The sequence below is a fragment of the Sarcophilus harrisii genome, chromosome 2 (genome assembly GCF_902635505.1).
Source record: "Sarcophilus harrisii chromosome 2, mSarHar1.11, whole genome shotgun sequence".
Classification (NCBI taxonomy): domain Eukaryota; kingdom Metazoa; phylum Chordata; class Mammalia; order Dasyuromorphia; family Dasyuridae; genus Sarcophilus; species Sarcophilus harrisii.
In genome coordinates this window covers 422,029,310-422,056,254 of record NC_045427.1, presented here as the reverse complement: position 1 = coordinate 422,056,254, position 26,945 = coordinate 422,029,310, and the positions used below count along the sequence as shown (strand labels likewise).

The window sequence follows — 26,945 nt, the reverse complement described above, 5'->3', positions numbered from 1 at the left end:
GGATCACTGTTTGGCAGGAAGGAAGAAAATATGTTCTTACTATTAAAAAAAAAAATTTCAGAGTTTTTGAAGGTAGTACCTAAGCTGAATAAGGCCTGAAGCAACATAAACATATTGAGAGACAGACTTGAGGAGGGAGTATATTCCAGGCTTGTAGGAAGGTGGGAGAGGGCAGACAGGAATAGCTTGTGTAAATAGATGGGGACAGGAAATGGAATGTTCTGGAAATAGTAGCTTCATTTAGCTAAATTATAGTCGCACAGTGCCTGAAAGGGGATAGGGAGAAATGGAAAGGTTGATTGGATCCAAATTCTAAATGGTCTTAAATGCTGGGCTGAGGAGCCTAGCTCTTATTCTAGAAACATTGGAGCTGCTTTTTGAGTTTTTGAAAGGGGACTAAAAACTTTAGATGTGTGTCTTAATAAATTGGTTTTCAGAGCTTTCTGAAAAGTATTAAAATGGAAATAGGGAGTCAATTAGGAAGCTGTTTTAGTTCAGATAAGAAGGAGTGAATTGCTCTAAGAGTTAAGAGAAGGGAATAAATGCAAAAGATGATGTGGGAAATAAAATCCACAGGACTTATTAATTGGACGTTCAAATGTGGGGATGAAGAATGATAGAGTTTAGTATAATTACAGATGTTTCAAGTTTAGATTATTGGGAAAATTGTGGTTATTCTCCTAGAAATAGGCATGTTTGGAAGAGGAACAGGATTGGAGAGGGAAAGTGATGAGTTATATTTTGGCCATGTTGAATTTGAGATGCTGATAAGAGATTCATATGGAGATGTCCAGCAGATAATTGAAAATTTAGAACTAGAGTTTAGGAGACATATGTATACAACACACACATTCACATATATTTGCATGAATGTAGGTATTTATATATGTACACATATTTTGGAATCATCTGCATTCAATTATCAACCCACCAGAACTATTGAAATCAGCAAAGGAGAGAAGATCTGTAGAGAAGAGAGATTAAGACAAATCCTTGGGGATAAAACAAGGAGGCATACATAAACTCAAGGTTACAATAAGGATGAAGACTATAGGATGGTATTTGTTAGAAGAGAGGATTATGATGATAATTCTCAAATCAACTTTTCCTGTCTGAAACTCTCTGCTCACCTCCAGTCTCATATCTCTAACTACTTTTCAAACATCTCTAGATGTCCAATAGATATCTTAAACTCAATATTCTAAAACATAATTCACCTTTCTTCCTAAATCCTTCCTGTCTCTATCCCCACTATTATCATAAAGGGCATCACCATGCTCCCTGCCCCTCAGACTCAAAATCTAGGAGTCATTCTGGATTCCTCATTATGCCTTACCTTCCACATTCAACCTGTTGCCAAGGCCTGTCAGTTTCACTTCTGCAACATCTCTGAAATAGGGCCCCTTCTCTCCTCTGAGACTGCCACCACTCGGGTGCAGGCCCTCATTGCCTCATGGATGGATTTTTGTGCAGTAGCCTGCTTGTGGCTCTGCCTGGCTCAGGTCTCTCCTCTCTAATCCGTCTTCCATTTAGTCACTAATTTTCCTAAAGTGTAGGTCTCCTCATGTCACTTTCCCACTTGGTAAAGCTCTCTGATGCCTCTAGGATCAAATATAAAATGCTTTATTTGGTATTCAAAACCCATTAAAACCTAGTTCCTTCCTTTTTCTGCCATATCCTCTTCAGTCTAGTGACATTGGCCTATTGGCTGTTCCACAAACAAGACACTCCATGTTTTATCTCTGGTTATTCCTTCTGGCTGTACCCCATGCATGGAGTACTCTTTGTCCTCTGCTTATTTATTGACTTCCTTTGCTTACTGACCATTTTTTTAAAGTAAGCACTTAATGTTTTTTCATTCACTCTTTTAGTCATTGGCTCCACAGCACGTCATGGATCAAAAATAAAAGCCTCTAGCTTTTTTTTTTTTCCATCTTTTAAGTCCCAACAAAATCCCTTGTTGTACTGGAAGCCTTCCCCATACCCTCTTTATTCTAGTTCCTTCCCTATGTAAATTTTTTCATACTTATATTGTATATAGCTTGCCTACAGTAGGTGTGGAAATGGATAGCACGCTGAGCTTGGATCTAGAAGATTCATCTTCCTGAATTCAAATCTGGCCTCAGACATTTACTAGCTATATGACCTTGGGCAAGTCATATAACTCAGTTTGCCTCAGTTTCCTAATCTGTAAATGATCTAGAGAAGGAAATGGCAAACCACTCCAGTATCTCTGCCAAGAATACCCCAAATGAGATCACAAAGAGTCAAACCTTATGAAAAATGACTCTATAACAACAGCACTTACATTATATATATTTGTTTGTATGTTGTCTCCCCTATTAGATTTTAAGCTCCTTGTGGACAGGGACTATCTTTTGTCTTTTTGTATTCCTAATTCTTAGAACAGTGCCTGGCACATAATAGACACTAATTAATGTTTATTGATTAATTGGCTGATTGATTTAATTCTGTTTGGGGGTGTTGATTTATTTGGAAAAACAAAAAAGAGTGATTATTTAAAAAGAAAATGGACATTTTAATCAGAGGTGCAATCTCAAAGTAGAGGTTGAATAATTTTGGATAATGTAAGTTTTCACTCTGAGTGCGGCCTAGGTAGGACATTTGGTTGAAGAGGTTGATATTTGGAAGGCCAGGGTGTTTGAGGGAACATAATATGAATATTTTTTTAGAAATCATCATTTATTTATTTATTTTAAGTGCTCTTTTAAAAAATATTTTTTTTAATTTTGAGTTCCTTATTCTTTCCTCCAGCCCCTTCTTTAATCATTGAGAAAGCAAGCAATATGATATTATATGTGTGAAATCATGCAAAACATATTTTCATATTAGCCGTATCACACAAAAAGAACAAGAAAAATAAAGTGAAAAAAATTATAAATTTCAATATGTACTCAGAGTTCATTAGCTTTCTCTCTGGAGTTGGATAGCATTTTTCATCACACATCCTTTAGAATTATCTTGGATCATCATATTGATCAGAGTAGCTATGTCTTTCACAGATATCATATGGATATTAAGTCTCTGAGAATAAGGTTGGGATAGAGAAGAAGGTTGAGCTACGTACTGAATTCCTTGAGAAAGAAAAAGAGTAGCCTGACAACCAATAGATAGTATCAACAAGGATAATATAAATGGAGGGGGAGAGAACTTCAAGGAAAGATAGTTTTCATTATAATCTTTGCTTCTGCAGGGCCTGCTGGCTTATTGTTGGTTGATTGATGGCTTAGTGGTTTGCTTTATTAACTCTATTTAGGTTTTTGATAGAGGATTTTTTTCTTCTCCAAGGCCAAGTTTTGGCATTATAATCACCCAGCATTTGCTTTCATTTTTTGTTTTTGTTTTTGTTTTCTGTTTATATTGTTGTCTCTCATCTGTCATTGTATATATTGCTTTCCTTAGTTGGTACATTCTCCATCAATTTATATACAGCTTTTCATATTTTAATTCTTCACATTGATTATTTCTTTTGTCACAATAATGACAATTATTAATTATTATTAATGACAATAATGTTTTTTTAAAACATGATGTTTGACAGGAGTGGTAATATGAAATAGATTTGGGAGAGCATAATTGTAGAAGAATATAGTAGTATTTTATAGTATTATAGAGGTTTGGTTCACAGCATAAAGAAATTAAGTTATGGGCATTCATCTACAAAGGTTTGTTATTTTACAGGTATAGCACATGGGCTTAAATAAATACAGCTAGCCTAGTCAGTCATACAGAATGAACAATTTGCTTTTTGAGGTGTGCAACTTTTAAGGTCTTAGGGAAAGGAGGGAGAAATAAATGATATATATTGAGATGTTGAGACTGTCATAAAAATAGTCTGGGAAGCTTCAGTTTCCCATCTAGGTTGAAGTAAGCTCTAGTTTCTCATCATTCTGTGCTTAACAAGACAGTCTGGGAAGTTCACATCAAGGTTGTCTCAAAGGTGTTGTGGCTGTTTTTAACGATGTTAACCAGACTGACCTGACCATGATTCTCACTTTGGCAATTCCTGAGAATAAGCTGATTCAGCCCACAAGCTGATCCTGAGTTTCCATCAATAATATTTCATTACTTTCATGTACCACAATTTGTTAAGCCAATCTCCAATTAGTGTGAGTACCTCCTTTGTTTCTTTTATTTTTTTTTCTACAACAGAAAGTGTTACAAAGATTGTTTTGGCATATATGGAACTTTTCTTTCTGCTTTTTATCTCCTTGAAGTCTGTGCTTAACAGGGAAATATCTGGATTAAAAAGTATATAAGTTAGTTCCTTTCTAGTGTACTTAAGTACTGAATTCCAGAATATTTGGACCAGTTTTTCAGTTTCATCTACATTGTATTTTGTTATAATTATCTTCCCACAACTTAGTCACTGTTGACTATTTCCATTTTTGGTCATTTTTGCCAGTTTGTTGGGTATGAAGGGAAATTTGATAGTTGTTTTGGTTTGTATTTCTTTTGTTAGTGAACCAAAAAATACCATTTTTTTCTTACCATGATCTATTTCTACTTTTATTCTTTCTTTTGTAAAAAACAATCATGGCTTTTTATTTTTCATAATACATATAAAGATAGTTTTCAAAATCACCTTGCAAAACCTTGCGTTCCAAAATTTTTTCCTCTCTCCTCTTTTCCCTCTCCCCTATATAGTAGGCAATCTAATATAGGTTAAACATGCACAATCCTTCCAAATATATCCCCACATCATGCTGCACAAGAAAAATCAGATCAAAAGGGGAGAGAAATGAGAAAGAAAAAAAGCAAACAAACAACAACAAAGATGAAAGTACTATTTTTTGATCCTCATTTAGTCTCTGTCATTCTCTCTCTGGATAGCGATGACATTATCCATCACAAAATTATTGGCCATATTATTGTTAATATGCAATTTATTTTGTTATTATTTTGAGAGGTACACTGTAGGTCAATGGACTTTGTAATCATGGGACCTTGATTCAGGTCATTTCCTTGTAGTGACAAATGCCTCTGTGACTTTGACAAGTCACTTCACGTCTTTGGTCCTGTTTCCTGTAATATGAAAATTTTGGCCTAGACACTGAGGTTTTTTCCAGCTTTAATCTATAATCTTAAATGTTCACATCCTTTGACCATATATGCACTGGGTAATGGCTCTTGGTCTTACATATCTATGTTAATTCTTTCAATATCTTGGATATCAGTTTTTTATCAAAGATATTTGGTGGAAAAGTTGGGAAGTTTTTTTTGTGTTTTTTTCCCCCATACTCAATAGTTTCCCTTATTTTAGCTACATTGATTCTGTCCATGTAAAGACTTTTCAGTTCCTTATGGTTTGTATAATCTCTTTTCTCTTTTTTGACTGTTTCCATCCCATGTTTGATTAAGAATGCTTCCCTAACCTGTATGTGCACGAATGTTTGTGGCAGCTCTTTTTGTAGTGGCTAGAAACTGGAAACTGAATGGATGTCCATCAGTTGGAGAATGGCTGAATAAGAAGTATATATAAAAGAATCCATAAAATAAAAGGACATACAGGTATACTTATTGTGTATCTAAGTTATATTTTAATATATTTAACATCTACTGGTCATCCTGCCATCTAGGGGAGGGGGTGGGGAGGGATAAGAGGTGAAAAATTGGAACAAGAGGTTTGGCAATTGTTAATGCTGTAAAGTTACCTATACATATAACCTGTAAATAAAAGGCTATTAAATTAAAAAAAATTTAAAAAAACATTTCCATATTAGTCCTTTTGTACAAGAATACAATAAAAAAAAAGAATGTGAAAAAAAAGACAACACCAAAAAAGAAGTATATATAAAAGAATCCATAAAATAAAAGGACATACATGTATACTTATTGTGTATCTAAGTTATATTTTAATATATTTAACATCTACTGGTCATCCTGCCATCTAGGGGAGGGGGTGGGGAGGGGTAAGAGGTGAAAAATTGGAACAAGAGGTTTGGCAATTGTTAATGCTGTAAAGTTAGCCATGTATATATCCTGTAAATAAAAGGCTATTAAATAAAAAAAAAAAAAAAAAAAAGAATGCTTCCCTACGCATGGAAAAATCTAACTCAAATCTTTGGATAAGGGAAGAGTTTATGATCAAAAGAGATTCTCAGGAAATAAAATGGATGGCTTTAATTTCATGAAATTAAAAAGGTTTTATGCAAATAAAACGAATACATCCAAAATTAGAAGAAAATTAGGAAACTAGAGGAAAAATTTATAGTAAGTTTCTGTTATAAAAGCCTTATTTCTCAAATATTGGGAATGGTACCAAATTTACAAAAATTTAAGCCATTCCCCAATTAATGATCCAAGGATCTGAATAGGCCATTTTCAGAAGAAGATATCAAAGTTTCCAATTTTTAAAAAATGCTTTAAATCATTATTGATTAGAAAAATGCAAATTAAAGCAACTCTGAGATATCATCCTATACCTGTCAGATTGGCAAACATGACAAAAAAGGAAAATGCCAAATGCTAGAGGGAATATGGAAAAAATTGGGATACTGATGAATTGTTAGTAGAGTTGTGAACTGGCTAATCATTCTGAAGAACAATTTGAAACTACACCAAAAAGTATACCCATATTTATACCTATATATATAATTCTCCATATATATTATATTACTCTGACCATATTGGTGGAAATCTATATAAATTATTGAGGTGTTGAAAGTAGAATTTAGAATTGAAAGGGATCCTTAGAAAGCATCTTATCTAAACCCTTTATTTTATAGATGAATCACTATTGGTTCTCAATCCCAGAGATCAGAGAAAAAGGAAAAGGATATATATATATATAAACAATATAGCAGCTCTTTTTGTGGTGGCAAAAATTGAGAAGATGCCTATCAATTGGGAAATTGCTGAACAAATTGTAGTATATGATTGTGATAAAATACTATTGTGCTACAAGAAGTGACATAAGAAACTTGGGAAATTATATATAAACTGAAAGTGACGTAAGCAGAAACGAGATCATCTTACACTGTAACAGCAATATAAGAATTTAATAAATAAGAAAGACTTAGTTACTGATCAAAACAATGATCTAAGACAATTCCAAAGGATTCAAAAAGAACTGATAAATTCTGAGTGCAGATTGAAACAGATTTTTCTTGGGGTTGAGGGTGTGTTTGTGGGGGGTGTTTATGTCTAAGTATAATATTCAATATCACATAGCCTCCCAAATTTATCAGGAATAGATATAAACCCTTACAGGGATATTCAGATAGTTACTTTTGGCAGGAGAGGAAGGAAGAGATTTGATTTGGAAGCAGTTCATAAGCAAAAGATCTGGGGATTTTAGTTTGCCAAATATGTGGACTACCCTTGTAGTGTAGTAGCTACAAAAAATTATACAGTCTCAGACCACTAATACACATACAGTATACAGAACACTATTTGAAAAAAACGATTTTATTTCTCTTACTAGAAGAAACTAGATAGGTAACAACTGATAAAGGGCTGAGCTTAGAGTCAGGAAGATCTGAGTTCAAATGTGGCTTTATAAATTTAGTAACTATGTGAGCCTAGGCAAATCACTTAATTGCTGTTTGCCTAATCCACTAGAGAAGGAAATGGCAAACTATTCCAGTATCTTTGCCAAGAAAATCCATATGGGATCCCAAAGACTTGGATATGACTGAGTGACTGAACAACTATAGCAATAATATTTCCCTTCAGTTTTTTTCCATCATTAAATATGGTTCTCAATTTTACTCCCTCCATTTTAAGATGAATATTAACAGTCAGTAAACACTTAGTATATGCTAGGTATTGTGTTAGTGCTGAAGATTAAAAGGTAAAAGATAGCTTTTGTTCTGAAGAGCTTGAAGGGGACACAACATGAAAACAACTATGTACAAACATGTTATTACATACAAGAAAAATGAGCAATAATCAGCTGATTGAAGGATTAGCATTAAAGGGAATTAGGAAAGGCTTCTTGTAGTCAGTAATATTTTAGCTGAATCTTGGAGAAAGCCAGATAAACCAGAAGACAAAGATATGGAGGAAGATATTCTGGCCTGGGAGATAACCAGTGAAAATGCCCATTATCTGGAGATAGCTATCTCTGAGGAATAGCAAGGAGACCAGTATCATTGGATCATAGACTATGTAGGGATGAAGGGATGACAAGTAAGGTATTAAAAAAAACTAGAAAAATCGAAGGGAGCCAGATTGTAAATGGTTTTGAATGTTAAACAGGATTTTATATTTGATCCTGGACGTGATAGGGAACCACTGGAGTTTATTGGATAGGGATGTAATGTGGTTGGATGTGCACTCTAGGAAGCTTGACAACTGAGTGAAAGATGGACTGGAGTGAGGAAAGATTTGAGACATTAGGCTGTTGCAATAGTCTAGGCATGAGGTAGTAAGGACCTGCCCCAGGATTGTATCAGTCCTAAAAGAGAGAAGGGGACATGAAAGATGTCAGGAAAATAATAGCAATAGCACATGGCAACAAATGGTTGTGGACAGTGAAATAGAATGATCAATCGAGAATGACACATAGGTTCCATTGGTAATTGAGAGAATAGTGATGCTTTTGAAAGGAATTAATGACATTTGGATGGAGAGAAAGTTTGAGACAAGACAGTGAGTTCAGTTTTAGACATTTTGAATTTAAAATATATACAGGATATCTGATAGGCAGTTGGCAGTGTGAATGTAGAGTTTAGGAGGGAGGCTGTATAAATGGAAATAATTATTGAAACCATGGGAACTTAGGAGATCACCAAGTGAAATAATATATAGACAGAAGAGAGCCCAGGATAGAGTGCTGGGGGAACAGCCACCTTTAGTTGACATGACCTGGACAAAGTTCCAACAAAGAATAATAGACAGGTAGAAGGAAAATCAGTATAGAATTATGTCACAGAAATCTAGTGAGAAGAGAGTATCAGGGAGAAGAGAATGATTGATAGAGGTTGCAGAAAAATCAAGAAAAATGAGAATTGAAAAAAAAAAAGGACCTTAAATTTGGCAATTAAGAGATCACTGGTAACTTTGGAGGTGGCAGTTTCAGTTCAGTGATGAGGTGAGAAGCCAGACTGTAGAGTTGAAAAGATCTAGAGAAAAGGAAGTTAATCGTACCCATTTTAGATGGTCTTCTTAAGGAGGTTAACCACAAAATAGAGAAGAGATATGGAACAGTAGCTAGTAAGGATGGGAAGATCGAATGAATATTTTTTTGTTTTTGTTTTTCTTTTGAGTTTGAAAGAGAGAAGGCTGTAGGAAAGCAGCCAATAGACAGGGAAATTGAAAATAAAAGAGAGTAGCAATAATAAGGGGAAAGTCTGCTAGAGAAGATGGGATGGAATAGAATCACTTATGCAGGTAGAGTTGTGCCTTGGAATATGATTCAAGACAATTCTGAAGGACTTATGAAAAATGCTATCCACCCTTAGAGAAAGAACAAACTGAAGTTTATTTTCCTACTTTTAAAATATTTATTTATTTTTTTGTTTTTGTTTTTTGGTCAGTTTTTTTCTCTAACAGCTTCACTAATATAGAAATATGTTTCGCATGATTGCATACGTATAACTTTTCTAAGGCTAACCTTTTCAGTAATGGAATGGGGGAGAGAGGAAAAAGAAGGAAAGAATTTGAGTAAAAATTTTTTAAATGAATGTTAGTTTTTACATGTAATTGGAAAAAATTAAAATATTCAAAACTGGGGAAAAAAAAGGTTTGCCTTATCAAGGAAAAAGGCTACTTCATGTGAGTCAACGATAAAGGAAATAGTAGTAGAAGGCATCTGGGTAATGAGATGAATTGTAAGGGAGAAAAAGAGAGAGAACTCTAGGCAAGTAGCCTCAAATTTTTTCAGTAAAATTCTTAACTGAGAGTACCATGGGAATTATTAGGAAAAAATGAAAGTTTGCAAGAGCCACTGTGGCAAATGGATGGTAAGTTAATTAGGGAAGTGTAAAAGGATTGTTTTGCCATAATATGGGCCCAGTTAAATTTATGTAGCATAAATGCCAGTCAGAATGGCATCATGATTTTTTCCCCAGCTTTGTTTAGCCTCACATATATTTGGGAACAAAGGCAGCAGATGATAGGAGTGATCCAAGGCTTAGATTTGGTAGCAATAGAAGAGGTCAAGGGACTTGGGAACAGTATAGAGTCTAACTGCTTAACCAAAAGACCGTGATAGAGAAAGAAGAAGAGTATAGCTGGTGCAGGAGTGATGGCCTGAGAAAGAACTGAAGAATGAGAGGACTTAATAAGAATGAAGAACAGAATTTAGGATTTCAAGGCAAAGGAAGAGATGGAATAACAATAAATTATGATCATATAAGTGTATTTCAGAGTTCATAAATATGGAAGGGGTATATCTATGAATGATGTCAAGAATAAGAGTATCAAACTAGGGTGTGTCCTAAGGAGGGTGATAGGATTCTGAAGGGGTTTAGAAACTATATATTAAGGACTGATTGAAGAACTGCTGATGTTTAATTTGGAAAAGGGAACACTACAGGAAACATGATTGCTTTCATGTTTGAAAGAGATTTGAAGGGTTGTCTTGTGAAAATGAGAGTAGACATTCCATTATTTCCCTAAAAAGCTGAAATAGTGCTAATCAGAGACAATGTCCTCAGTCTAAAAAAGGACTTTTTAAAATCTGTAGTACAGTCTAGCAATGGAATAAAGCTTCCTCTTAAGCTACTAAATTACATGTTATTGTGATTGAGATGAGGTAGCAATTCCTAGTTTGAAAGGTGAGACGCAAAAAATACAAGGCACATATGAACAATTCAGAAGAGTACAGATTTCATGGATGTAATTAAAATATATTGCCCAAGAGAGTATCCAATGTGAATGGATATACTCATTCAAAGCTGTCCATGTTTACAGTTTAACACTCAGCCTACCCTCTTGATTATTTTCTTTTGCTTTATGTAGATTTCTTATAGTAGATCAGGCCCAATTAGGATATTCAATCACCTTTGCCCCGGTTGTGTTGATGGATAAAAAATTTGTATGATTTCTTGATTCCTTTGTCACTGGGTAATATGCTAAGGTTGTCCTGTAGTGGATCTGCATAAGTCTTTAATGTATAATCTTCTGTGCAGACCAAGCCATCAGTGAATCTGATAATTGTTCCATCAAATTTCTTTGGTATTCAATCCCTATATTCCAGTTGGTCCATTCCCTTCAAGTTGAAAAAGAACATAAAAAATGTTTACTGAACAGAAGAGTACATGGCCTTTGTGCCCCAACCAGTTTACAAAGGGAAATCATAGGCAGGCATATATTGTCAGGTATCAGCCTATCCATTTCTTTATGATGACCTATTTGAGCTTCCTCCTGACTGGCTTCTTGGTTTCATGATTATTAGCTGCTGTTCTGTTGTTCCATTCTTGTCCACATGCTCCTTGCATGACCCACTCATCTTATTTTTACCGCAGCTTGTAACTTGGCAACTGTTTCCATCTGTTCCTTGGCTTTATCATCCTAGTCTTGTTCCTGAAGGCAATGGTAGTTGGCTGTTTATTTTAACCTTTTGCTGCACTATAGGAACTGAGTCAATGAGTTAGACCAGATCACTTTTAAGATTCTTGCAATTATCACATTGTAGAATTCTAAGTGTGCCTAATACAGTGTTGGATGCTTTGGAAATTAGGGAGGTGTTTTACGAACATTTCCTGCCATTATATGCAAAAGTCAACTTTGATGGAGAGTCAAGACTAATGCAATTAAAAATTTAAATAATTGTAAGACAGTTGACAAAGTGAATGATGTGGATTGTAAATAGGAGATCCCCAATACAAGTTAATACCCATAACCCAAAGATGACTTTCACAAAGTACACATTTGTAATATTTTGTTTTTTGGTTTACACTTTTTGTAAAGGTGCCAAAAAGATTAAGATCTTTGGTAGCTATTGTCAGAAATGAGTTCAAAAGAAATATGACTAGATATAAGAGAAAAGAACTGATGATTCTTAATTAGATGATAAACTTGAGCAGAGATTGTTAATGTTTCTAATTAGACTATCATCAATAAATTTGGCAATTATTCATTCAACAAAGTAGGTAAATCAATTGAAAAGCTAAGTACTATAACTCTTTTGCCATCTTAAGTTGACTCAGAATTTTGGTTTAAAATAGCTATTCTGTCTTAGTAAATTTGGTCTCTTTTCCAAATAAGTCATTTCCTGTCAAACTGTTAAAAAGGAATTGCTTTCATACTTGAAGAGTTTAGGGGTGGTATTCCTCCTCTGTGTATCCAGTTTTCTTAATTATGAAGATTTACTGCTTTCTTTTCTTTTTGCAGCAACTCTCCTGAATATTCCAGGTTTTATTGAGCGCCTCTGCAAGCTAGCAACAAGAAAAGTGTCTGAAAGTACAGGCACCTCCAGTTTCTTGCAAGAGCTAGAGGAATGGTACACATGGCTGGATAATGCCCTAGTGTTGGACGCATTGATGCGCGTAGCTAATGAAGAGACTGAGCATAGCAGCCCAGGTACTCCAGTTAAAAACTCTATGAAACCAGTAACTTGGGGCCCTATGAAGCCCAGCTATTTGGTTTTTTTTTTTTTTTTTTTTTTTTGATTCTCTCCCTCAACACTGTTCATTTTCTACTTTTATCAAATCTTGATCTTCCCTCCTAAAAGTAAACTTGTGATTTAAATGGCTTAATCCTAATGTGATTGAGAGCAGTTGAGAGCACCAAATGATGTTTTCAGGGTAACAGTTCCTAGTTCCAAATGATGTGTTTGAGTTTCAGCACCAAATGGTGACATTGATGCAAGGACTAAATGTTGGGGTTAGGTCATGTGAAGAATTCACAATGGCCATTCTCTTTTGCAAAAAGTAGTTTATTTAGGAGAAGAGATTACAGACAAAATGAGATATATAATATAGACTAGGAATGGCAAAAATGAAATAGAGTTGAGAACATATAGTTAGCAAGAAAAGGGTTTTAACAGTTAATAATGGAAAAGACAATTAGCCAGGAGAAAGGAATACCCCATGAGATTGAAGTATGCTCTTAGCTGGCAGACTAAATCCATAGAGAGTTAGTTAGTTAGAAGAGTTAGCTATAAGAAGAAGAAAGACATAAGGTATGGTCAGAAATGAGAGGAAAGTCACTATGTGACATGGAGGATGAGGGGAAAGACACCATGAGGCAGAGTGCCGTGGTGGACTGAAATCCTAAAAGTGATTCAGCAAAGATGATATGGGCCATAGATAATTTTATAGGGGAAATTTAATCTCTGGATTTCTGACTGGACACAGACATGGAGTTACCCCGTGACTTCCACAGAGGGTGGGATTATAAGGTTAAATTGATCCCCATCACTGCCCTTTCCTGCTCACCTTAGAAAGTAATTTTTATCAATACTTCAGGCTCTCTTCAGTCCCACCGAGTTACTCAAGACCATCATTTCCCCACTCTTTTAATTTACTAAAGAAATCTTTTGAAAAATAGATTGGGATCCCTAAATAGAAAGGGATCAAGAGATTGATAGTGAAATTTTGGATGCCTACAGACACACTTGTTAAAATAGTGTTTAGAAGTTGGTAGTGAAATACAATGACTTGTAGGGAGAGAGTGTTACAGAGATGAACTGAAGCCAAAGTTTAGTGACACCATAGCGGTACAAAGTTGCTTACCAAGACATAGTGGCATGCATTTTTGATTTCCTTCACAAGCTAATTATACAATATTTCAGAGTCTGATTCTTTTTGTACAGCAAAATAACATTTTGGTCATGTATACTTATTGTGTATCTAATTTATATTTTAATGTACTTAACATCTATGGGTCATCCTGCCATCTGGGGGAGGGGGTGGGGGGATAAGAGGTGAAAAATTGGAACAAGAGGTTTGGCAATTGTTAATGCTGTAAAGTTACCCATGCATATATCCTATAAATAAAAGGCTATTAAATAAAATAAATAAATTAAAAAAAAAAAAAAAGACATAGTGGCAGAGATTAGCACAGGATCAGTTTGTACCATACTAGGGGCCCACTCAGCCACTGGATACTATTTTGTCCATCCACCCCAACAATCAGTTTCTCTCCAAACAAATGAAGCCCAAAGTCCTTTGGGGTAGGAGCGATGATCTCATCTTCTGAAATGACTTCCTGCTTAGAATGGGCATAGCTAGCTCATCCTACAAGGTCCCAATTTGGAGGGATAGCAAGCTTGAGAATGGGTCAGAAGCTGATTGTAGATCCAGTGGGTTCTGAGTCAGATCTCTGAAGCTGGTTGATAGAGCTATCTAGTGCTGATCATTTGAAGGTAAATTGACCGAAGCCTAGAAGAAAGCAAACCTAACAAACAGAGATTAGGGACAGAATATGACTGGTTCAGGGGATCTCCAATTGGAGATATTCCTCTGATTAGGGCCTTCAGAAATGTATTGAGAAGGCTCATCTTATAGCCTGTAGTTTAGCCAAAAAGTTATTTCCTACTTGTAAGAGCCCACAAGTGAGGCAAGGAAAACGAGAGAGAGAGAGTGAGAGAGAGAGAGAGAGAGAGCACTTAGATGCAAAGCCCTCGTTTTTGAGAGGTATGATTAATGGGGATATGACCAATGTATTCTACTTTTCCTGAAGACAGAATATGCCAGATAAAACAGACTTCTATAAAGAGCTACTTTTAGGCATCATCTTTTTAAATAGATACTAAGTTATCTGCTGGGAGAGACTTTGTACTCAATTGATAAAGAAAACTCATGAGTCCATTGAACAAAAACTTATTTAAGAACAAAAGATCCACTTAAGGCTTGAGATGATGACTAGAAGGGGGGTGCCATGATAGTGCACCATGAAGGAGATTGCTTTGGGGAGCTTTAGTTATATTTATCCCAAAAGCACTTTTCAGAAAGGGGAGTCCCATCAGTCTAACAGAGATATTCACAGAATTCTTCATTAACAGGTCTTAGTTCATTCAAGTGTCTGTGGAGCTTGATTTAACAATTACCTGACAAGAAGCAGGACCTTGAATAGTGATTAGCCCAAACCACTACATGAGTCATATGTGTAAAGTCTCTCTGATCTCCATTTTAGAGAAAAAGAAAATAATTTGAAGAGAAATGTGGTTCTCTTTGATTAGTTTTTGCATGGAAATTGTTTTCTTCTAAATTTCACATACTGTACCTTGTTTCCTAGGATAATAATAGGAACAGGGATTAGGCAGTGATCTTATAATAGGCAATTTTTAGATGAGGAAATTCTCCCAATACAGATCAATATCTTTTCTATATTTATAGCCTTATAGAATTTCCTAGAACACTAAAGTCTACCTTGCTATGGAAAGATAAAGAAATTCCTTTCTGGTGCATATTTTCCCATCCAATCTTTGTGAATCAAAGGACAAAGGAGATTTGATTTTTTTAAAAGTGTTTTTTTTAAATAGCTTTTTATTTTTCAAAATACATACAAAGATACTTCTCAATATTGACCCTTGCAAAAACCTGTGTTGCATATTTTTTTCCCTCCCCACCTACCTCTTCTTTTAGACAGCAAGTAATCCAATATAGATTAAACATGTTCATTTCTTCTAAACATACTTCCACATTTATCATCCTGCACAAGAAAAATCAGACCAAAAAGGGGGAAAAAGGAGAACAAAAAAAAAAAAAAATTAAGCAGGCAAACGATAACAACAAAGGGTGAAAATATTATGCTGAGATCCACATATGTTCCCCATAATCCTCTCTCTGCTTGCATATGCCTTTCTCCGTTCCAAGTCTATTAGAACTGACTTGAATCACCTCATGAAAAGAGCCAAGTCTATCACAGATGATCATCACATAATCTTGTTGTTGCTGTGTACAGTGTTCTCTCACTTCTCCTCGCCTCTCTTAGCATCAGTTCATGTAGAGACTATTGATTTTTTTAAAGAACTATCATACATATCTGTTTGTCATATATTTGTTTACTTTTTTATTTTTACCAGAAAATCCTATTATAATTTTTATCATTGTGAGCTCGGTAAGTATTTTTCCTATCTACCATCTCTTCCAACTGTACCTCATTCTATGTATATTCTGATGCATAAATTGATGCATTAGAAGTTGTTCCTCTGTCTCCAAATTAGATCAGTTTTATATGTCTCAGTTGTCAAGTGTGTCCTCAAAGTCCCCCAGACTCCTATCTGGTACTGAAGTAGATTTTGATTCTTTGCCATGGCCATTAAAACAATTGTTTAACCTTATAGCACCTCTCACTCAATTTTTTCTTCAAAATTTTGTGGTAGACGTACATCCTCTTTCCTTGTTCCAAACTCCTAATGGAGAGAGCCAGTATTGGGATCAGGGAAGAAAGGGAACCGGAGGTTTTCATGACTAGGCTATCCAGACTACATTGGTATAGGAGGTCTGTAATCTCTGCCTGCTGCTTCAGCATCAGTAATAGTGGTCTCAGTAGCCTTAGGGAAGTCTTAAAAAGTGGGAGAAAAAAGTAACTGTCCCAAAGTGCCCCTCACCCCCCTTTTAGTGCTAGTAGTGGAGGCTAAGTAAGTGACATACTAGTCTTTAGCTGAGAAATGCTAGTAGCACCCTATCTTCTGGGACTATATGCTAAGAACAAGCACAATGAAAGAAAAAAAAAGCTCAACCTATTTACATAATGAGCTATATGTTTAGTCAGCTTTTTACTCCAGGATCATAGAGTGATGTTCCATAGCTGCATTAGGAACTGAGATTGAATCTTAATCTTTCTTTGCTTCTTCCTTGAACAGCCCTCAATAAGACTAGACTTCTAAAATTCAGCATGTCCTTACAAAATACAAGCCATTAGTATAATTTGGGGTTGTAGTAATTTGAGTCTAAATCATTGATATTTCTTTAAAACTCATGATATTAGTAAGCCTATCCAGAGGAATATAGCACAGATTAATATGCAAGGACTACTGGTTTCCCAAAAAGTGAGTCATAGTCAAATCAACAAATCCCAACTTAAAAGGTTTTTTTTTTTTCAATAACTGCTAGTAGAATCTTAGCTTTTTTCTTTAAAGTTCAGACCATTACTTTCTGCTTCCAATGGAATATCTGTACTTTTAGATGAAAAAAACTTTTTTTCTCACCAAAAATGTCTCCTTGGACAGATATCTTGTGGAGATATAACTCAAGAATACCTACATAATTTGCGATCACAGGGGGCTTTTTTCAAGTGGGTGATTTCCAGTAATGCCAGCAGCCAGCTCAGAATTGAAGTGCTGTAAATGGCCAATTCTCTGGGGCCTTGGGATTCAGGTGATTAGAAAGTATTTCAGTAGCTTTTCTATGAAGTTTCAGTCTTCCTCTTCTCCTTTTCAGGATACAAGAGAAACTAGCTCATAGAATGTCAGAGATAAAAGGGAGTTTAAAATCTTCTAACCCATTCCTTTCATTTTATAGTTGGAGAAACTGAAAGAGACCAGAAGAGAAAGTAATTGCCCAATCTCATTGTTCATTAACAGGCTTCTATGTACCAAGCAGTATGCTACGTGATGAATGTACAGAGACAAAAGTGAAGCAGTCTTTACTCTTAAGGAGCTTTCATTCCATCAAGGGGGGATAATCTATACATATAAAAGATTATGCAAAATCAATACAAAGTAGTTTGGGGGAGAAGAACACTAAACAGCTAAGAAGCTAATGAAAGATTTTATGTTAAATATGGTCCTTGAACCAATTTTTTTTTTTTTTTATTTAATAGCCTTTTATTTACAGGATATATACATGGGTAACTTTACAGCATTAACAATTGCCAAACCTCTTGTTCCAATTTTTCACCTCTTACCCCCCCACCCCCTCCCCTAGATGGCAGGATGACCAGTAGATGTTAAATATATTAAAATATAAATTAGATACACAATAAGTATACATGACCAAAACGTTATTTTGCTGTACAAAAAGAATCAGACTCTGAAATATTGTACAATTAGCTTGTGAAGGAAATCAAAAATGCAGGTGTGCATAAATATAGGGATTGGGAATTCAATGTAATGGTTTTTAGTCATCTCCCAGAGTTCTTTTTCTGGGTATAGCTAGTTCAGTTCATTACTGCTCCATTAGAAATGATTTGGTTGATCTCGTTGCTGAGGATGGCCAGGTCCATCAGAACTGGTCATCATATAGTATTGTTGTTGAAGTATATAATGATCTCCTGGTCCTGCTCATTTCGCTCAGCATCAGTTCGTGTAAGTCTCTCCAGGCCTTTCTGAAATCATCCTGTTGGTCATTTCTTACAGAACAGTAATATTCCATAACTTTCATATACCACAGTTTATTCAGCCATTCTCTAACTGATGGACATCCATTCAGTTTCCAGTTTCTAGCCACTACAAAAAGGGCTGCCACAAACATTCGTGCACATACAGGTCCCTTTCCCTTCTTTATAATCTCTTTGGGATATAATCCCAGTAGTAACACTGCTGGATCAAAGGGTATGCACAGTTTGATAACTTTTTGAGCATAGTTCCAAACTACTCTCCAAAATGGTTGGATTCGTCCTTGAACCAAATTTGTTTGGTTTTTTTGTTTTGTTTTGTTTTGTTTTTTGGATTAGTTATTTTTATTTATTTAGATTATTATTATAGCTTTTTATTTACAAGATATATGTATGGGTAATTTTTCAACATTGACCCTTGCACAACCTTTTGTTCCAACTTTTCCCCTCGTTCCTCCCATCCCCTCCCCCGATGGCAGGTAGACGCATACATGTTAAATATGTTAAAGTATATGATAAATACAATATATGTATATATATCCATACAGTTATTTTGCTGCACAAGAAAAATCAGACTTAGACATAAGGTAAAAATAACCTGAGAAGGAAGTCAAAACTGCAAGCAGGGAAAAACAGAGGCAGTGGAAATGCTCATTTCTCAAGAGTTCTTTCACTGGATGTAACTAGTTCTCTTCATTATTGAACAAATGCAACTGATTTGGTTCATCTCATGGTTGAAGAGAGCCATGTCCATCAGAATTGATCATCATATAGTATCATTGTTGAAGTATATAATGATCTCCTGGTCCTGCTCATTTCTTTTTTTTTTTTTTTTTTTTTTTTTTTTTTTAATAGCCTTTTATTTACAGGTTATATGTATGGGTAACTTTATAGCATTAACAATTGCCAAACCTCTTGTTCCAATTTTTCACCTCTTACCATCCACCCCCCTCCCCCAGATGGCAGGATGACTAGTAGATGTTAAATATATTAAAATATAAGTTAGATACACAATAAGTATACATGACCAAATCGTTATTTTGCTATACAAAAAGAATCAGACTCTGAAATATTGTACAATTAGCTTGTGAAGGAAATCAAAAATGCAGGTGGGCATAAATATAGGGATTGGGAATTCAATGTAATGGTTTTTAGTCATCTCCCAGAGTTCTTTCTCTGGGGGTAGCTGGTTCAGTTCATTACTGCTCCATTGGAGATGATTTGGTTGATCTCATTGCTGAGGATGGCCAGGTCTTGCTCATTTCATTCAGCATCAGTTCCTGTAAGTCTCTCCAGGCCTTTCTGAAATCATCCTGCTGGTCGTTTCTTACAGAATAATAATATTCCATAACATTCATATACCACAGCTTATTTATTCAGCCATTCTCCAATTGATGGGCATGCATTCAATTTTCAGTTTCTAGCCACTACAAAAAAGGCTGCCACAAACATTTTTGCACCTATAGGTTCCTTTCCCTTCTTTAAGATCTCTTTGGGATATAAGCCCAGTAGAAACACTGCTGGATCAAAGGGTGTACACATTTTGATAACTTTTTGATCATAGTTCCAAATTGTTCTCCAGATGTATTCACATCTGTATGTATTCACAATTCCACCAACAATGTATCAGTGCCTTGAACTAAGGCTTAAAGGAAGTGGCTTCTAAAAGTTGGAGGTAGGTAAGGGAGCTTATTCCAAACATGAAGAACAGTCAAAAGACATGGAAATTGGAGGTGAAGTGCCAAGTGTTAGAAATAGCAAGATAGATATTTTGGATGGACCATAGAGTAGGGGAGACAGGGTGAGATATAATAAACCTGAAAAGATATATTTGGGACTATATTGTAAGACCCAGTTCTGAATGCTAAGCACAAGTTTTTATTTTCTTTTAAAGGCAATAGAAATTACTAGAGTTTAATGACTGAGGAGAGACATGATTAGACTTAAAATGAAAGAAAATCACTTTGGCATATATGTGGAAAATATGTTGGTGGGGAGAAACTTGAGCCAGGAAGAGCAATTAGGGGGCTTTTGAAATAGTCCAGGCAACAGGTAATTAGAGCATGAATTAGAGTGTTGGACATCTGAATAGGGAGAAGGGGAATGTGACAAATGTTAGTGAAGTTAAAATGAAAAGATTTGGCAACATGATTAGGCAATTTGAGTGAAGAATTGAGGATAACACCAAGGTTGCAAACCTGGAAGAAGTGGTGCCTTGTATAGAATAGGGAAATGTGAAAGAAGGCTTAGTTTTGCAGTAAAGATAGTAAGTTCTGTTTTGCATATATTGAATCTAAGATGATTATGGGATATTCAATTCAAAATATCCAGTAGGTAGTTAATGATGTGAGACTAGATGGAGTTCAGGAAAGAGACTAAGGTTGGATTTATAGATCTGGGAGTCATCTGGATAAAGAAGATGATTAAATCTATGGGAGTTAGTTAAATCATCAAGTAAGAGTGTTTGGAGAGAAGAAAAGGCTTATATTGGATATTTGGGGAATGTCCACATTTAGGTAGAGTGAGATGAAGATGAGCTAGCGAAGGAGATTGGGAAGGAGTAGTCAGAAAAATGGGAGAATCAAGAGAAGGCAGTCACAAAAACCCAGAGAGGAAAGGGTATCGGAGGATCAAATGCTACAAAGATTTAAAAAAAAAAAAAAAGAATGAAAAAAGAATGTGGTTTGAGAAAAAGCTATTCAGTGGGGAAATTGAGATTATTGGCAACTTTGGAGAGAACTTTTTTTTTTTTTTTGAATGATGACAGTAGAGGTTAACTTCCAAAAGATTGAGAAGTGAAGGTGGAAGAAATAGAAGTAGAAAGGATAGATAATTTTTTTCTAGAAAGTTGGATAATGAAAAGTGTAGAGGGCTGAAACTCCAAAATATTTGAATCAGACAACTGAGCACTTAAGGCTAATTACCTATTGGATGTGAGATAATGACTCTATTAGCATATATTTGGATAAATGGCTCTTCTCACCATTGGTGCTTGCTGAATGTTTGGTGTTAAGATAATCCGAGGCAAAGATTGGAGGGCAGGGGAAGAGGGACCAGAGTCACTTGGCAGCAGGACAAAGAGGAGAGAAGTTGATGACTGCTGACTCCAGAATCAAGGATTCTGCTTGCCTGCCTCCTCCTCTCCCTAAAGACTAAGGACTTTAATTCATCCTGACTCTGACTGACCCCGAGGTCTCCAGGGAGCTAGCCCATACTTTACAGAAAAGGAAAAAAGATACAGCTTGAGGACATGGTATGTGGGTCTAATCTAATGTGGGTTTCTTAAAGATGATAAAATCTGGACCTAGTTATTAATGAGAAAGAACCAACAGATATTGAAGATCAAATAGAAGGAGGTTGATTAAAGAGGTCAGTCTGCTAAAGAAGGTGGAGGGAGCATAGGGTCATGAATATGTGGATAAGGAGAAGGGTTACCTCTTTATTAGACTAAAAAGACCAAAATAGGAAGCTAGAGAATGGCAAATAATATTAAGAGAAGATAATAGGGAGCTCATATTAAATGGCTTCTGTTTTGTTAGTAAAGTATAAGATGAGTTTCTTGATTGGTAGAATGGGAAGAGGAGAAGTTTGAAAGGCTACCTGGGAGAAGAGAAAGTTCAGAACAGCCTTTGAAAGGAATGGGATAGAGAATCAGTGAGAGAGGGAGGGGTAAAGGTTATTGCATTAAACCAGTTGAGATGAGAATGATATAGATGAAACTTATTGCTTTGAATTTCACAAGTTGGAAAGGACTTTAGAAATTATAGACTCCAACCCATTCATTCTATAGATGAGAAAACTGGGCCTTAGAAAGGCAAAATGGCTCATCCAAGTCATATAAGTAAAGAATAGCAAAACTAGTATTTATTTTTAAAGTTTTATTGATGTAGTTTATATTACAATATTTATAGATTATCTCTTATTTGTGAAATGTTGTAACAAAGGAATAATAGTAATTAACAATGAACATTTATATAAATAACATAATAAAAAATAAGTTAATAATTAACATTTATATAAATGACATATATTATAAACCAGGTACTATGCTGAAGGCTTTATAATTATTATTTTATTTGATCCTCACCACCATTGGAGTTAGGTGCAATTATCATAATCCCCATTTTACAAATGAGGAACTGAGGTAAATAGAAGCTAAATGACTTGCTCAGGGTCATACAAATAGGAAGTACTTGAGGAATTTGACTTCTGGTCTTCCTGACTCCAGGCCTAGAACTCTATCTAATTGCACCATCTAGATGCCTCATAAACAATTAAATAAAACTGACAATATGAAAGTGTATGCGTCATTCCAGCATCTTTACCGTTCTATTTTTAATTGATTTTTTAAATTAGCATCTATTTTCTCTCCTTCCTACTTTATTGGAAAAAAAAAAAGAGAGAAAAGAATAATAAACTACTTGTGATAAATGATAGTCAAAGCTAAATATTCTGTTATTAGTCAATAATTAGTCAAAAATATAAAGTCACATTCTGCATATTAAATCTATTACCTCTCTGGGGGAAGATGTATAGTGTTCATCTTTAGTAATTCTTTGAAATCATGGATGACTATTGTAATGATCATAGTTTTTATAGCGTTCAAGATTGTTTTTATATTATTATTATTGTATGAATTGTCCTTCTGATTCTACTTAGAGTTTTCACTTGTTTTGTTCTTCTGGTTCTTTTTACTTCACCATGCATCAGTTCACATAAGTCTTTCCATGTCTCTTTCAAATCATTCATTTCTTACAACACATTAGTATTCAATCACATTCATATGCCATTCATTCAGCCCTTCATCATTTCATGTATATTCCTCAAAAAGTATATACATGTACACTAAATAGCATTATAGACAGAGGTTTATTACCATAGATTCAAGAAACAACCACTTTGAGGGGGAAGGAGTCATGTTAGGGATAAAACATGCTCAAAGTTGGAGTTCAAGCAAGGCAGTTATGTATCATAAAAAATGGCTTGCTAGATAATAGATAATTAGTTCTAGATATAGGGACATTTCAGATCAGATTTGGTATTGATACCAGGGTTAAGAGGGAAGTTTCTTTATTAGAAACAGAAATTGGGAAAGATTTTGAATTGGCTAATCTAATGTAAGGGAAGTAATTCAAGACTGCTGCAGTCAGCCAGGAACATAAAGAGAAACCAAAAAAATTTAGGAGACATGAATTAGAGAATAAGGGTCTAGAATAGATAGAAAGAGAGGATGGATAATCCAGAGAGTGAAAGAATTCCTTTTGGAAAGGGATACAAAAAAAAGAAATTTAAATAACTAAAAAACAGGATTTGTGGAAGGGGAGAAGGTAAAATCTACTTGACTGAGAGGAAAGAAAAGGGGTAAGAACCAGATAAAAGCCGGAGAGAAGACAACATTATCTCCAAAGGGAAAGAGGTAACAAACCAGAGGAGAGGTGAAGGAAGGCAAGACAGGACCACTCTTTAAAAAAAAAAAAAAAAAAAAAAAAAAAAAAAAAAAAAGTAACTGAAGGAACATGGTATCCTATTCACTGAGAAAAAGGAGGGGGGAAAATTGTAACTTCCAAAAACCTCCAGTATTAAAGAGAGAAGGAGGAAGATATAAACCTAACTTTCTTTTTTTTTTTTTTTTTTATTAGCTTTTTATTTACAAGATATATGCCTGGGTAATTTTTCAGCATTGACCCTTGCAAAACCTTCTGTTCCAATTTTTCTCCTCCTTCATTCCCCCCCTCCCCAGATGGCAGGTAGACCCATACATATTAAATATTTTAAAGTATATGTTAAATACAATATATGTTTACGCATCCATACAATTATTCTGCTGCACAAGAAAAATCAGACTTAGACATAAGGTAAAAATAACCTGAGAAGGAAGTCAAAAATGCAAGCAGACAAAAACAGAGGGAGTGGAAATGCTATGTTGTGGTTCACACTCATTTCCCAGAGTTCTTTCACTGGGTGTAGCTGGTTCTCTTCATTATTGAACAAATGGAACTGATTTATTTCATCTCATTGTTGAAGAGAGCCATGTCCATCAGAATTGATCATCATATAGTATTGTTGTTGAAGTATATAATGATATCCTGGTCCTGCTCATTTCATTTAGCATCAGTTCATGTAAGTCTCTCCAGGCCTTTCTGAAATCATCCTGCTGGTCATTTCTTACAGAATAATAATATTCCATAACATTCATATACCACAGCTTATTCAGCCATTCTCCAATTGATGGGCGTCCATTCAGTTTCCACCTTCTAGCCACTACAAAAAGGGCTGCCACAAACATTTTTGCACATACAGGTTCCTTTCCCTTCTTTAAGATCTCTTTGGGATATAAGCCCACTAGTAACACTGCTGAATCAAAGGGTATGCACAGTTTGATAACTTTTTGAGCACAGTTCCAAATTGCTCTCCAGAATGATTGGATTTGTTCACAATTCCACCAACAGTGCATCAGTGTCCCAGTTTTCCCACATCCCCTCCAACATTCAGCATCATCTTTTTCCATCATCCTAGCCAATCTGACAGGTGTGTAGTGGTATCTCAGAGTTGTCTTAATTTGCATTTCTCTGATTAATAATGATTCGGAACATCTTTTCATATGGCTAAAAATAGTTTCTATTTCTTCATCCGAAAATTGAGTGTTCCTATCCTTTGGCCATTTATCAATTGGAGAATGGCTTGATTTCTTATAAATTAGAGTCAATTCTATTGAATTCTATATATTCCAAAATATATTTTGGAAATGAGACCTTTATCAGAACCCCTAACTTTTCAAAATTTTATTTGGCTACATTTTAATTTCTGAATTGTCTTCCTTCTTCCCTCCCTACCCCACACTAAAAAAGCTACCATTTGACATGGGTTTAGATATCTATGTAAAACCATATTGTACGTACTTCTTTTTCTGAAGGTAGAAAGGATCTTTCTTTATAGGTCCTTTACAGTTGATTTGAATATTAATAGTAACTCAGAACTTGGGAACAGTTATTCTTTGAACAATATTGCTGTTGTTATATATACCAGGACTTCTTAAACTTTTTTGACTCGTGACCCCTTTTCTCTCAAGAAATTTTTATGTGGCCCCAAGTGTATAGGTATATAAAATAGATATACAAATCAAACACTTACTGATAATAAATCACAATTTTGCTATTCTTGCATTCAGTTAAAAAACTCCATATGGGGTTGCAAATCACAGTTTAAGAAGCTGGGTTATAGATCATGTTCTCTAGTTTTGGTCATTTCACTTTACATTATTTCATGCAGATCTTTCCATGGTTTTCTGAAATCAGCTAATTATCAGTTCATGCAGCACAGTAGTAATCCATCACAGTTATATACTACAACTCGTTTAGCTGTTACTCAATTGATGGGCATCCCTTCAATTTCTAGTTCTTTGCCATAACAAAGCTATACATATTTTAGAACATAACTGTTTTTTTCCTTTTTCCCTGATCATCTTGGAAAACAGACCTATTAGTAGTATATACAATTGTATAATTCTTTGGGCGTGATTCCAAATTGCTCTCCAAAATAGTTGGATCAGTTCATAGTTCCACCAGTAATGTATTAATGTCCCAATTTTTCCACATTCCCTCCAATATTTATTGTTTTCCCCCTTCTATCATTTTAGTAACCCTGATAGATTTTGGTACTTCATGGTTATTTTGATTTGTATCAATAATGATTTAGAGGATTATTTTATGATTATACAAAAAACTGTAATTTTGTACATGTTGATTATACAAAAAAAACTTGTTAAATCCTTTGACCATTTGTCAGTTGGGGAATGACTCATATTCTTACACATTTGACAAAGTTCTCTATGTATTTGAGATATGAGACAGTTATCTGAGAAAGCATATATAAACATTTTTCCCCAGTTTTCTGCTTTCCTTCTAATTTTGACTACATTGGCTTTATTTGTACAACCCCTTTTAAATTTAATGAAATCAAAACTATTCACTTTATATCTTACAATGCGCTTTATCTCTTGCTTATTTATAAATTCTTCTCCTATCCATAAGTCTGGTAGGTAATGGTGTTACCTATTCTGGTTTTCTTAAGCTATCTCCCTTTATACCTACTTCCATTTTGATTTTTTTTTTTTTTTTGGTAAATGGTGTAAGATACTGATCTGTTCCCATTTTTTTCTAGACTGCTTTCTAGTTTTTCCCAACGATTTTTTTTTTTTTAACAAATAGTGTATTCTTATCCCAAAAGCTTAAATCTTTACATTTGTCAAACACAAGGCTACTATAATCATTTGCTCCTGTATATTGTATGTCTACTCTGTTCCATTGATAATACCTTTCTATTTCTTAACTAGCATTAGATAGTTTTGATAATTACTGCCTTACATTACTGCCGTACATTTTGACCTACACCTAATACCATATACCAATGGTCAAAAAGGATCCATGATTTAAACATAGTGATATTATAAGCAACTTAGAAGAACATAGGATAGTTTACCTCTCAGACCTGTGGAAGAGGAAGGAATTTATGACCAAAGAAGAACTAGAGATCATTACTGATCACAAAATAGAAAATTTTGATTATATCAAATTGAAAGGTTTTTGTACAAACAAAACTAATGCAGACAAGATTAGAAGGGAAGCAATAAACTGGGAAAACATTTTTACAATCAAAGGTTCTGATAGAGGCCTCATTTCCAAAATATATAGAGAATTGACTATAATTTATAAGAAATCAAGCCATTCTCCAATTGATAAATGGTCAAAGGA

The 26,945-nt window shown here is 34.9% G+C and overlaps 1 protein-coding gene across 2 annotated transcripts in view; it reads left to right on the top strand.

Annotated features, from left to right (window-relative positions):
- TRPC4AP (transient receptor potential cation channel subfamily C member 4 associated protein) overlaps positions 1-26,945 on the top strand; it is an 83,468-nt gene that overhangs the window by 30,536 nt on the left and 25,987 nt on the right. For both annotated transcript variants that reach the window (XM_031953902.1, XM_031953903.1), the window contains exon 8: positions 12,304-12,492. In XM_031953902.1, coding sequence (XP_031809762.1) covers positions 12,304-12,492 — 189 coding nt within the window. The remainder of the gene's footprint in view (positions 1-12,303; positions 12,493-26,945) is intronic.